The sequence below is a fragment of the Diachasmimorpha longicaudata genome, chromosome 17 (assembly GCF_034640455.1).
Source record: "Diachasmimorpha longicaudata isolate KC_UGA_2023 chromosome 17, iyDiaLong2, whole genome shotgun sequence".
Taxonomy (NCBI): Eukaryota; Metazoa; Arthropoda; class Insecta; order Hymenoptera; family Braconidae; genus Diachasmimorpha; species Diachasmimorpha longicaudata.
The window spans coordinates 3512313-3525666 of NC_087241.1; the positions used below are offsets into that span (position 1 = coordinate 3512313).

General features: G+C 39.3%; 2 protein-coding genes across 3 annotated transcripts; both read right to left on the reverse strand.

The window, feature by feature from the left end:
• Window positions 1-97: 97 nt before the first annotated feature.
• LOC135170605 (protein ABHD18) lies at window positions 98-4185 on the reverse strand. Of its 2 annotated transcripts, none has more exons than XM_064136591.1 (9): window positions 3850-4185; window positions 3294-3378; window positions 3033-3215; window positions 2844-2956; window positions 2226-2364; window positions 1675-1872; window positions 1112-1355; window positions 627-933; window positions 98-487 (listed from the first exon to the last, which is right to left on the reverse strand). In XM_064136591.1, the coding sequence occupies exons 1-9, from the start codon at window positions 3939-3941 to the stop codon at window positions 430-432; spliced, it is 1419 nt and encodes a 472-aa protein (XP_063992661.1). In that variant the 5' UTR covers window positions 3942-4185; the 3' UTR covers window positions 98-429. The 2 variants fall into 2 exon arrangements, with proteins under 2 accessions (XP_063992661.1, XP_063992662.1); XM_064136592.1 differs by having other exon boundaries at window positions 627-909; window positions 3850-4182.
• A 723-nt stretch (window positions 4186-4908) lies between these two features.
• On the reverse strand, window positions 4909-12888 carry LOC135170644 (histone-lysine N-methyltransferase SETD1A-like). Its single transcript, XM_064136648.1, has 8 exons — window positions 12330-12888; window positions 11489-12010; window positions 11280-11331; window positions 11151-11208; window positions 10827-10992; window positions 10350-10474; window positions 5588-9887; window positions 4909-5321 (listed from the first exon to the last, which is right to left on the reverse strand). The coding sequence occupies exons 1-8, from the start codon at window positions 12369-12371 to the stop codon at window positions 5148-5150; spliced, it is 5439 nt and encodes a 1812-aa protein (XP_063992718.1). The 5' UTR covers window positions 12372-12888; the 3' UTR covers window positions 4909-5147.
• Between the last annotated feature and the right edge of the window lie 466 nt (window positions 12889-13354).

Consider the following 13354-nt stretch of genomic DNA (forward strand, 5'->3'; position numbering starts at 1 on the left):
CGGTTTGACGGCGGAAAAATTGAATTGAAAAATTTGCTGTTTTGGGAAGTTTTGGGTGTGATGATTTGATGTAAAAATTTTTGATAAAATCAACCAGTTTCCTGAATCCAACAATATCGTGATTTTATTATTTCTTTATACATTAAGATTCATCAAAAACAATTAAAACTGTTACAAAAATTGCTGTTTTCTCCATAAAATCTCTATAATATTCATCTCTGTACATGATTCGTATTTTTTTCAATTTGATTTTTACACTTTCAAAATTATTTTTCATATTATTGATTTATCCCTGGGTTAATCGACCTTCAGAGAATGTTTTGAGCGTGCAATCCTTCAGCTCATCGCCAAGCATGCTTAATTGTGGTGTGATGCAGAATCGTTGAATTTCATTATTAAATTAACACTATTGGGTGATAAGAATTGACGTCAACTGGTAACTGAATATTTCCTTGTGTAACGATCGAATGCTTCGGCTATTGTCGATCTATAATGAAATAATGTTTTAGCACGTGATAAGGAAACATTAAATAAATTACATTCATTTGGGCCATAATTAAAATTTCTAATTCGTCAATGGAATTATTTTACTTGAAAATTTCCATTAAAAATTATTCCAACTTTACCTGAAGACCTTTTGGTGCAGCAAATAGGCACTGACGTGGCCGGCATCGATGTATCTTATCTCTGCCCCTGGCCAGATTTTCTCCAGGCTCATGCAATTGTCACGTGGAACGTAGGCGTCGTCCTTGGCGCAAACAGCAATTATCATATTCGTGTCGACTGGAACTTCGAAGTTCCGGAGGTGCGTGCATTCGTCCATAATGCCACGCATAAATTGAAGGGCCTCGTGTTCGCGCCCTGTCGAGTTGGCCTGACCCTCTTTATCTGCTGGTAGCAGGCATACGTCTGTAATGTCATTGAACGGATTTTCTGTTAAAACAAAACTTAAGTTTGGTTCATGATATTTTTATTTATGAAATATAAAAAAAATGGTGCGATAAACGAGTTGGCAACAGAAGAGATTTTAAGAGAAGGAAAATTATTGGATGATTTATACTGTATTATTATATCCTTTTGTGATGTGAGTAAAAAATCATCAGGATCTCACCTTTCAAAGACTGCGGATCGCTGGGTTCAAAGCGACTTGAAATAAGATTCAGGGGGAACATCTTGGCAGCGGCCTTCTCCGCAGCATCCGATTGCTCCGTTACCTCAAAATCATTGCGATTTATTATATCTTTTCCATTATTCTTGGCTCCCTTCGCTTCCACGTTTTCATTCTTTAGTTCTCTTATTCTGGTTATACTTGCGGGAAAGTGTTGGGCGAAATGCTGTCCTGCCAAGAATGCATCCTGCAGGAAAGATGAATCATGAGTATAAGAAATAAAGGAATGCAGTTAAAGTGTCATTAACAAAATCAAAGCAACGTCACAAATCAAATTAGATGTAATACCTCATTGACATTAAATATTATTACTCATTTATTCTATTTTTTAGTTTATCGATCATTTATTTTTAGAGGAAATTTCTAGCAAAAATATTTTGCGACGGTTTCCCCTGAAATTAATTACTGTTAAGATAATTTTGACGCTCATGAGAAAATGAATTACATTTTGTTGTTTTGTGACGTTTAATGAGGTCGATACTGAACTGATAAAAGTATGAACTTACATCTTGATCGACAATTTTGACCATTTTGGCGAGATCATTCTGATACATCGTATCTGAAAAATATTGCGATTGAAGCAAAGACCAGTTTATAGACTCGGCCATGACGCCCTTAGTGAAAACAGGCGAGGCAGTTGACCAGGAGAGACAGGGAATTAATGGAATTGGTTTTGGCCAGTTGGTTGCTGCTAACGAAGCCATCTATGTCCAAAAACAAATTTGTACACCAGAGAAAAAACACTACATTGGTGCAGACACGAAAAAAATAGAACACTTCACTGGAAAAAATAGAGTAGAATATTTTCCATTTTTTAAAACTCTGGAATTTTTTTATAGCAAAGCCGAGGATTTGCTTTGAATTTTTTTCGTGCCTGTGCCTGAAGAACATATGAAGATATCGTGAGAATTCCACTGAACAACTGTTCAAAAGGTTCTTCATACCATTACTACGATTGTAAATAAAGAATAATTTCTTCAGAGAAAGAACGTTAAAGAAAACATGAAAAACCCACGATATCGTCTGCAAAAAATGAGGATTTGTCCATTGAACTCACATGTCCACCCATCGAGAGGCCGGTGAGTCCCATCGGTCCAAAGCCCTGATGTTCACACCAATTGAGCAACACAATGCACTCCATCATTAAACAACCGCCCATGATAAAAATATCCGAGACATTGTGCAAGCTAGAACGACTGTCAACAAAATAACAAAATTATACGCCTCAGCGATGAAGAATAAAATATCGGGATTATAACCGTGATTAATTAATTAAGAAACATTTCTGGAAAAAGTCTGACCGCGAACAAATTTTCAGACACATTTTTGTGGCTTTGAATTGATTAGTATAAATTATTCATTCTCTCTGCTGACATTTAATTAACTTCTCCTTCACATTGAAAAGAAAATTACTTTCCAGCAGTCCAAATCAATTATAGCAAAAAAATTTCAATTTTGAAAAAATAAAAAATAATGCAAAATACTACAAATGATAAATAACCAAGCAAAATGAAATTGTAGGATTTCCAGGTGAATATGGACCTCCTGGGAATGACTGTGTTGCAGCAATTCCCATCCAAAAAAATTAATTCACCTCTGAGAAAACCCATTCCAACTTGAAAGTAATTTTTTTCTCCCTTCGTGGAGTTACATAATTGTGCTAAAAAACTCTTACACTTGGTTTTCAGGTTTCCTCACCCCATAAAACGGATTTTCAATCAGCAGCGAGCCGATGCCCCACTCTTTCAGAAGGGGTTTTGCAATTAAATTTCTCCGTCTCCAAAAATACTGTAAAAAAAATCCAATTATTGAAGACATTTTTATTATGATTTACTATGACCACAGTCGCTCGAAGAAGACTCACGTGATCTCCAGTGCCTGCTAAATGCAAGCAAACAGGTTTTGTCTTGTGGGAGGACCACTTGTGTGGCAGGATCAGCTGAAAATGACAATCCTTGGTCTCCTCAGGCATTATGTTGGGCAAATGATGCTCGAATGGAGACTCAAAACAGCCTTCAATTATGTGACAATCCGACCACTCTTCATCCTGCGCATTTGCAAATTTAATACGATCAATTGGCTGGATCAGTTGGACAGAATTGGAGAATAGAATATTGTTCATTACCTTTGTTATGGTTATTGGATAGTCACGAGGGATAAGATTATAACATGCTTCACGATTTGCAACGACCTTTCTAAATTCGAATATTCTGGAAGCAAATTAATTGTTTTCTAAGCAAATTTCTGTGCGTGAGAAAAAAGTTGTGCAGAACAGAGAAATAAATTATTAATTAGAAACATAATACTGCGTATTTGATGATACGAGATACAGAGAGAGTTGCCAGTTTCCAAAATTAAATTACAGATTTTAAGAAGATTAAAAATGTTAAAATGTTAAAATGTTTTTTAGGGAAGAATGATATTGCAAAAATCATTTTCCCGCTCATCTAATTTTTGTTTCTAATGTCACACAACTGTAATAGAAATTAACATTGAATTTGTTAGTTGTTTTTCTGATATTTATTCCCACAAAATTTTGAAAATCAGTGATTTAATTCTGGAACTTAGAACATCTTCTGCAATCTGCCTCGAAACATGAATAAATTCTCAAATAAAATGCAGGATTAATTAAACAAATACCTGCACTTTAGTGCGAAAATTCAATAACTACTATAGGTTACCTCCGAAGACTCTCAGGGTTGCCCCAGCCTTTGGTAAAAAATTTTGTCAACAAAATTCTCCTGTAAACAGCGTCAAGTCGACTGGGTGGCATTGTGCAACAGTAGTAACAATTCTGTGTCCCACTTTTGCAATAAAAAAATCACTGGACAATTTTTGTCATTAGCCGTTAAAATTTTGACCCGAAATCTCGAACTAATTCACATCTTCAAATCACTCAAACAAAAAAATCGAACACTCGACGGATCGACATGGAGATCATTGATTTGTTATGTGTAGGACGTTGGAAAATAGGTGGAGGGGCTTTTGACGTAGTGAGTGGTCCCGGGGACACTGATTGGGCCGTTTGAAGGGCGGAACCGGCGCCCCCACGTGTCTCCGTGTCTTTTGTCACGCATGCTGTCGTCGAGAGTGATTGTTTTACCGATTGTACATACAGGGGGGACTCCTAGTAACAAAATGGTGGAATTTATCAACACGAAATCATTAAGGGAAAAATCTAGTGAGTTGTGGACACTTTCTTGTTAATTTTTTTACCAAAACAATAAATCTCCAATAAAATGTTTTATTGGCTGAATTTTTTTAATTTTTTGTTTTCACGTATCAAATGAGAATTTTGATTTTCTAGTGATATATATTATTATCACTAGACTCGAAAACCGTGATTAAGGTATGATAAAGAGTGCTCTTGACAAGGCTAGAAAGGCTCGAAGGCTCGGGGACAAGTCCTTGCAGATGCCACGAGGTGGCATAGCGGCCATTTTGTCACTCTCAGACCCCCCCCCCCCCGCCCTGAAGTATTAATCGTCTGTTCATGAAATAATACTTTTATTGGATATCATAAAATAATTAGACTTATCTTTGAAGATCTGAGCTGAGCCCCAAGTCTTCTCGAAATAATAATTACCAACTAGCTTCTTATTGTCATAGAGGTAAATAAATACGAAAAACGTTCTGTTCAAGAATTACTCTCTTTCTTTTCACTCGCAATTTTTACTCGCTCAATTGTTCTTAGTTTAAAAACTTACGAACAAACATAATCAGAAAGAAAAACACTAAAATTGATAATATATAATTTATCGGTTTTTTTTTCATTGCATTTTTATAAAATGTTTACATAGGAGAGGGAGGGGAATATTTTATTTACAAAGATATGAGTAAAGGGATCATGATAATGGATGGACCACATGGGGAAGAGCGTAAAAAACTTCCAAGTGAGCTTGATTTTCTTTGTGACACTGAGACTGATGATTCGGGGCACAAAATAAGTTTCTTTAAAATAACTCCATCGAGTTGATTTTCAATTTAGAGTACCACGACACTGCGGTGCACCACACAGACACGGTATCTTGTCATCCTCCAGTGGAAATTTGTAATCGTAGGTTATTTCTTCATTTACACCAATAGGTTGTTTACTGTAAATGACAATCTTCTTTTGACCCTCGATTGTGATGACTTTAGCATAGCAATTGGGCTGAAACAGAAGGAATCGATGTGAAAGTATTTTACATTGACAATAAAAATTAAATTTTGCAATGAATTATTCTTCTTAAGCGTTCATTAGTCACAAATAAATAATTAAAATTGTTTGAAGCGTATAAAACATTTTTTTGAGGTGTGAAATCAATTTTGGATAAAATCCTGACCAGTTTTAAATAGTTTTAAATCCAAAAAATATAATTATAGGGCTCCCTTATGAACTAAAGCTAAAAAAAATATAAATCATTCAATAAAACTCACATTGCAACTGTGATTGATGAACCTCGCCAAATTGCCACACTTCGTAGCATCAATAATGGTATCAAGATCGATTCTGAAGAGATACGAGCTGCCAATTCCTGTGGCTTCATACTGCGACTCCCTCAGATCAGCAACAATAGGCCTAATCATCTGTCCAACATACTCGATGACCATTTCATCAGCAGCAATTGGCTCCATAGCAAACAGACCCCAGTCATGAATACCAGACTTTGCAAATCTCAGCTGTTTCTTCCTGAACTTGAGCTGATTGAATTTTAGTAGATCGCTGTCAGTGTCAATTCCAAATGCAGTGAGCAATCGTCTCTGATTGCTTCTCGCTTCACGCGACAGTGCCTGCATTTTTCCAGTAAGTGCTTTATTTACAGCCTTGGAGCTGTTGATCATGCTATCACCACCAGCATGCGTGCTCTCCTCAATTTCATTGGCCCTCTGTATACTCTGTGCATAATGATGTTTGTGCTTCGCTTTCTCCTTGATATCAACCTTGTAGTAGCCCTCAGCCCTGGCACAACCCGTGGAATGTACCCTGAGTTCATCTCTCTTTCTCTTCTTCGCGGGACTGGGTACATCAGTGGGTGGGTAATCCACCCAGTGTGTATCATTCAGCCAATACCCCTGGGTATCATCACCAAGAAGAGAATTGTAGCTACGCTTGAGATATTCAATATCTTCAGCGTCAATACCCCGGGTTAAAAATTTATACAAAACACCCAGTTCAGCCATGAGAACTCGTTCTTTATAGACAACCGGTTGATCATCCTGAATGGTCTTGGTGAACCTTTCATTCTGAATATTCTCCTTTTCCCTCTCATGATTGTGATGAGTCGTTACCTTGGCATTGTACTTGTTCAATTTTCTCTTCTCATTCCTCTCCTTCGATTTATCGTGTTTCGGTTTCACTTGCTTTGTCACCTTAGCTGGTAATTCCGGAACCAATGGAGGTACTTCATTCAGCTGTGGCACCTCAGGAGGAGGCAGTGAATACGAATGCTCGATGATAACCTGGGAGACCTGGGAGCCTGGAGTGCTTGGACTTTTCTGTCCATGAACACGAAGGTCAGCCTCAGCCTGATACCGTAATCTACGAATTTCGAGGCTCTCCTCCTCGGAGTCCGTCGTGGGAATCTCCGAGAACATTTCGATTTTCTCAGATTCCCTAAGAATCGGCTCGTCGTTGATGTACTTAGAGGACATGCCCTGTAAGACTCGAATAATATTTTGTTGAACAGGCCCTGGACTCTTGTGTCTAATTATGCTGTCACTGTCTTGTCCAGCTAGGCATATAAGTGCTTCAGCAGCAGACGTTTCCATTCTCTCAATATCCCTCGACTCCTCCTTGACTGTCACCTCTGGTGACACCTCCATTTTCTTAATTCCTGAATGTGTCTCAAAACTCTGTACAGTATCGTGTCGTGGAGACGTCGCAGGACTGGGCTCGTTGTCCATATGAGGGAAATCATCACTAACATTGGGTAGATCAACATTGGGAGTTGGTGTGTGTCTTCCTGGTGGTGTTGGACAGTCCAGGGAACGTTGAATTGCCAGCTCCATGAGAATATCTGGATCCTGACTGTTACACGCAAGCAATCGATGATCAGAAAGTCTACTGTCCGAGTCCTCGTCATCAGAGCTCTCCCCAGAACTTGCTGACTCTGTCGCTGATGATGAGGAACTACTGCTCGATGAGGAAGACGATGAGACTGATGAGGCACTGGTGGGTAATATACGTTTTGGTTTGGAGGTGTCCGTGGATACATCTAGATCACTGTCGCTTTCAATCAGCTCAGTATCCATTCTATCAGACTGTCGGCTGTCCTCGTCCTGGGGCAGTGGACTGGGTGCTTTAACTTTTCGTCTGAAAGACGGCATCTTGGGCATGCTGGCTCTTATTCCCAGGCCGAAGCCATCGTAGTTGAGACCGAGGGGCGTTGCTTGCTCCAGTAGAGAGGAGAGAACCTGCTTCGAGGGCTCCTCCTTCATGACGTTGTTCACCGGTGCTGTTTCCCCACTCACATGATTTTTCTCATTCTTCTTCTCGTCCCACCACACCTCAAACAATTTAAAAGCTGTGTTCTCCACCATTCTCTTGTTGAAGTCCCTCTTCAGTATCTGCTTCAGCTCATTCACAACTCTATTTAGTACACCATTTATCGTTGGACCTTGGGGATTGTCCTTGGATATACTCTGATTAGCCATCGAGTGAAAACGAGACTGGAAATTAGGGTAGTAGCTAGTGCTCTGATGGGTTCCAACAGTGCCAGGTAGTGTCGTTGACTGGTATTGATTCGGTATATACGGGGATACATAAGAATATGGATACTGCGCTGGTCTTGGCCAACCATAAACATCAGCTTGTGAATAAGGATCCAGGTGACCAGGATAGCCAGCTCCTGAGTACAATTGATTTGTCGGCTGTGATTGGGCAATGACTTCTTCAATTTTTTCATCCCCCGAGCTCAGTGGGCTCAACGACATTCTGTCGTCGTCAGGTGGTGGTGGTGGTGGTGGTGGATCTTTTGGTGGCTCGGGTTCAGTTTCAATTGCTGGACTGTAACTACCCAGTAGTGCTTCGTCCTCACTTGAGCTTATTACACTACCCAAATCCTCATCAACAGAAAATTTATTGACGTTATTTTCACGTGTTTTTTTTCTCTCACGTACACGCTCAGTCTTCTTATCAAAACATTCTTTGTACATGTCAGCCGATGCAAATGGACTCGGTGGAATTGACAGGGGTTGTTCATCCTCAGCTGGTTGGGATTTTTTCTCATCTTCCGAGTCACTACCAAATTGAAGAAATGGAGGTGCCATTCCACCAGCTTTGTCCTTAAGTAGCATTGCAATTCTCGTATCGAGATCCAATGTCTTTTTATTCTCGACTGGAGATTCTCGGGATGAATTTTTCACCGCTGGTGGTTGGCTGTCTGTCTCCTTTTCCTTCTCTTTGCCGATAGTATTGACAAATGGTTTTGATGCATTAGATATTTTTGTCACTGACGAATTGTGAATTGGAGTCGATGGGGGTGGATGAGTAGGCCAGACTGGTGGAAAATTCGGAGTTGAATTGCCAGGCCACCACACGGTAGAATTCTGTTGCACTGGTGTCATGCCTATCGTGGGTGGATGAATACCTGGGACAAAGCTGTTGGAGCCATGATGATAACTAGGATAATAATAATCGTAACCACTTGCTGGCGTTGAACCTTGGGAGTAACTACCAGTGTAATTAATCTCACTGGATGCTGTTGCATAGCCAATATCACTGCCAGTACTGCCCCCTGGGGTGGGATAATCCCTGTACTTGGGGAATCTGGATGTCTCTATGTAGGGGGTTGATTCAGGTCTTGTTTTGTCAACTGGGGGTTTTTTACTCCTGTAGTCATCACGATCATCGCTTATTTTTTCAACTGGTGTATTTTTTTCAGGTTCAACCTCGATCTTCTGTTCTTTCTCAATCTTCTTGTCTGGTTTTTTTTCAACTGTCAGGTCGGTGTAAAGTTTTTTACATTCCTCACCAAATGCATCGAGAAATACCCGCAGTACTTTTCCCATTACAGAGGTATTGTTGAGCTTTTCAACGCAGCCTTTTGATGCCTTTGTTGTTTCAAAAACAACACGTGCTATTCCAAGATGTTTGTTGGTAAGTGGATGATAGTATATCGTCAATTCCTCGACAGCACCAAATTTCTGGACCATGTCACTGAGAAATATCCTGTCAATGTTGTCATTCAAGTGGCAAAATGTCACCTCCAGAGGTGGTGGATCACCGCAGTAGTTGGCGTCAATTTTAAATCGTGGCACTGGTAGATCCAGCTGTTCCAGTCTTGTCCATATTCTTGTTAATGGAGAGCGAGGATCACGAACTTGAATTGGTACCTGGGTTGGATCACCAGGTACAATTCCATCGTATCTATACACTTTGGCAGCACCTTTCGTGAGGAATGGATCGACCAGGAGTTTGTAATTCCTCAATTTTTGAATTGACGACGATGATGATGACGAGGATGACGATGATGCTGGCAGTGGGGGTGGAGCTGTCGATGGTGGTTGCTGTAGCTGATGCTGGCCACCTGATGACATCTCTTTCTGCTGATATTGGCTGTGTCCATGGCTATGCTTCGACTGACTCGTCTGCATTGATTGTCCACTGTGGGACGAGGAGCCATGGTGGTGATGGTGATGATGATGGTGGTGGTGGTGAGAATGGCCGTGACCATGTCCATGTTTCTCCATACCGTTCATTACTTCCAAGCATCCTCCATAAATGGGTAATTTGGGTCAAGTTCCTGTGTACACATGCATTATTTAGATTGATTAAATAATTTTTTTTTAAGCAGAAAACAATTTTTGCGAGTTAAGACAACATTTTAACGGGAGATTGGCAATTCGCCGACAAAGATTATAATTTAGGTTCTGGGGAAGTTGAAAATTGACACATGGAAATGTGAGAGATGATAATCCCAAGAGTTTTGAGGAAAAAAATCCAAAAACTGAGTTAACCACTAGAAGTTGACTTAAGGTTGAGATTTTTGGTCACTCAGAGATGTTTATTTATAAATGATAGGGGTGTAACCTCAAAACAGCCGTCAACGACTTGAGAATTCGGTTGACGAGGACAATTGCAAGGACTTTATATCCCTAAACCCTCAGTGATGGCCCACAAAAATCGGAACCTACTTTTGAATCGTTTTTTAAGTTGAAACCGAAGTGACAAACTCGTTAGTACAAGGGATAAAGACACCTGACATTTGGCAAGTTCAGGATGTTCTCCCCTGGACAGACCAAATGAGTCCTGAATTCAAAGTAAATTTTTATTTGAGAGCTGTTTCGTGGAGGTGAGTCCTTTTTAATCGTTGATAATTGAATCTACAAGAGGCATAACCTCAAAACCCAAAATGAAGTAGGTTAAATGTCGATTGCAGTGGAGCACTGATGCACCCTTCGCTTCAGCACTCCAGGGTAGAAAATAGTCTGGACATTTGTTCAATAGTAACAGCAGCTCTTCCCTGAATTTGCCAAATAAAAATCTACATTGGTAGAAATACGAACACAATGTTGAGTTACCTTCCATTCAGGTACGATTCCGGCCGAGTACCATTTTATTATTTCGTCTCACTATTGGTACAATAGCCACATTGGTGTATTGTCTGAGCCTGCAGCTTCTTAGGTTTTCCTCGGAGACTATTCTCTCACTCAATTATTATTTTTATAGTGTTACGATGAGGTGAAATTCAGATAAATGTTGGTTGCGCGCGAGACTCTCTTGTGAACTATGTGAGCTCTGATTTGTTACTGATGCCCAATGCATATTATGCACTGCCCAAGCTGGCCGAGCGATCATTGATAATAGAGAAAACTGTAGAACTGTCGTCTGTCTAGTCATGCTGGGGGACAGTAAAGAAAAATGGAACAAAAAAAAAGAAACACCTGCCAAAAGTCGCCTCCCATGGACTTTTCGTCCATTTATAATTATTTTTACCTTCAATTAAGGGATGTCTTGGGGAGGGGTCATATGATCGAATTTATTCCTCTACGAACAAACAAAATAATTTTTTGATTTCGGTTGAACCCAAAGTCCGAGATGCAATTATGATGTTCACCTGTCGATAATTGGGCTCCATCAAAATCAAACAATCATTTTGCCTCTAATGAGAAAAATCAATTTGATCACCTGTCTTCATAGGAAGTGGTGGAAAAATTATTGAACTTCTAGCAGATCTTGTCTAAAATTTCTATATGAAATCTCCCCCAAAAAATCTCGATTGGCGTGAAAGTAAAGAAATTAAATTTCCTGCCAAAAATCTCAATTTTTGGGGATGAAAAATGAAATATTTATTTACATTAACATGAGTAAATTAATGAACGCCAGTTGCACATTCACTGATTCATTGAATTTGGTGATGGATCTGAATGTGTATTGTTGGTCGTCGCCAGTCCGATATTTCCAAAATTTTCCTGTTTTATAAACGACTGCGTGGGGTTGACATTTGCAGTTATGTTTGCTGTCAAATTAGTATTCAAGACAGCTGTGCCAGGAGTTATTGGATTCTGCATGTCAAGTTGGCTCTGTGCAATATCCTGAAGGGCGGCCTGGATCCTCTGGAGGAGTGCTTCACCCTGTCGAACAACCTCCTCCAGTTGTTCACCAGCCTCGATGTTCTCCTGCTCCAATCGACTGAGACTGGCGACCTGAAGCTCCTGGGAGGACTCCTCACTTGGTAGACTTTCTATGAGTGTGTCGATGTCTTTTGCACAACGTGCAATCAAGGTGGCGAAGAGCGAGGCGTAGTCTTCTTGGGTTTGATGTGGCTGTGGCGTTCCAACACGATCGAAACCAGGAAATTTACTCGGGGTTGAGTACTGCTGGAGGATGCCCACGCTGTTGCAAAAATGCTCAGCTTGCTGAAAGGAGAGGATTTCTTAGACGTGTGAGAAAACCTTGAAAGAATCTTCTAGGAAATTTGACGATTTTTTTTTCATTGATCCGAAGCAGTTAGCGATTCGTATGAAATATTTTTCAATAATTTGAGATCCAAAAAGGCGTTGGCGATCTCCATCAATGATTTTCTAATAATCTGAGTTACCCAAAAGGCTGTTGATGATTTCTATGACTTATTTACTACTGAACATGCCTCACAGACCTCACAAGACGTCTCTGTCAAATGATTTCCTTAAAAATTTCCGTTTAAAATTAATCCCCATCAAATATTAATAATCTTACTTGATTTATTGTGTCTTGGAGTTGTGTTAGTCGATCAGCCATGGTTCACTGCTGAACGTACCTCTTCCCCTCGGTAATGACTAACTATAAACCAGATCTTCATTCACAAGCAGTCAGAATTCACCTGCATTCATTCTGCATCTGACATAACCTATTCACTTTCTTCCTGTTTGTTTCCTTTTAATTGTTCTCCTTTAAATAATGAGAAAGCTGCCAATTTGTGGCCAATACCACGACATAACCTCTCTCATCCTGTTCAATGTGCTACCCGAATGTACTTAAGCGGGGTGGGGGGGATGGAAACACTAACTAATGTACATGTATTGTACACCGTTAGTACATCATTGTACATGTCTTGACTTTGTTTGTAGCCTCATGAAAAATGAATAATCATCATTATAATTTTGTTTATGATATTAGATGGCAAAAAATGACAAATCAACTTTTTTCATTAAAGTGTACTGTAGCTACAAGTACACTACTTGCGTTATTTATTTAAAAATGAATTTGCGATTAACAAAACATTTGAAGCTCAGTACAAACGGGTACAAACGTACTACTAACAAAGTCTCTTGTTTCCATATTTATTTTTAAATAAATAATGAGAGTAGTGACCTCTGTGTGCAACGGGCGGAACCCTCATACCATTAAGACATTTGTACGTGGTGTCCTCTGTGCGCGGCATTTTCTACTAATTAATAATTAGGAAAATAAATCGGTCATTTAATGTATGTTCGGCGCGTTCCAGGAGAATTTTAAAACGTCAAGAAATTGATGATTTTTGGTTTTATCAATATTTCATTCAAACTCCTGCGCAATTAACTATTATATTTTTTTATGTTATTTAAATATCAACCAAAAGTTTGTACGTTTGAAAAAAAGTTTTATCGCTCTCGCAATTAAAACAAAATCGATGGAATAAATTGAATTAAACTGAGTATTTTATTTGATCATGTTCGTCAATCTATTTATAAATATTACCAGTAACGAAAAATAATAACTGCGAATTTATACACTTAATAACG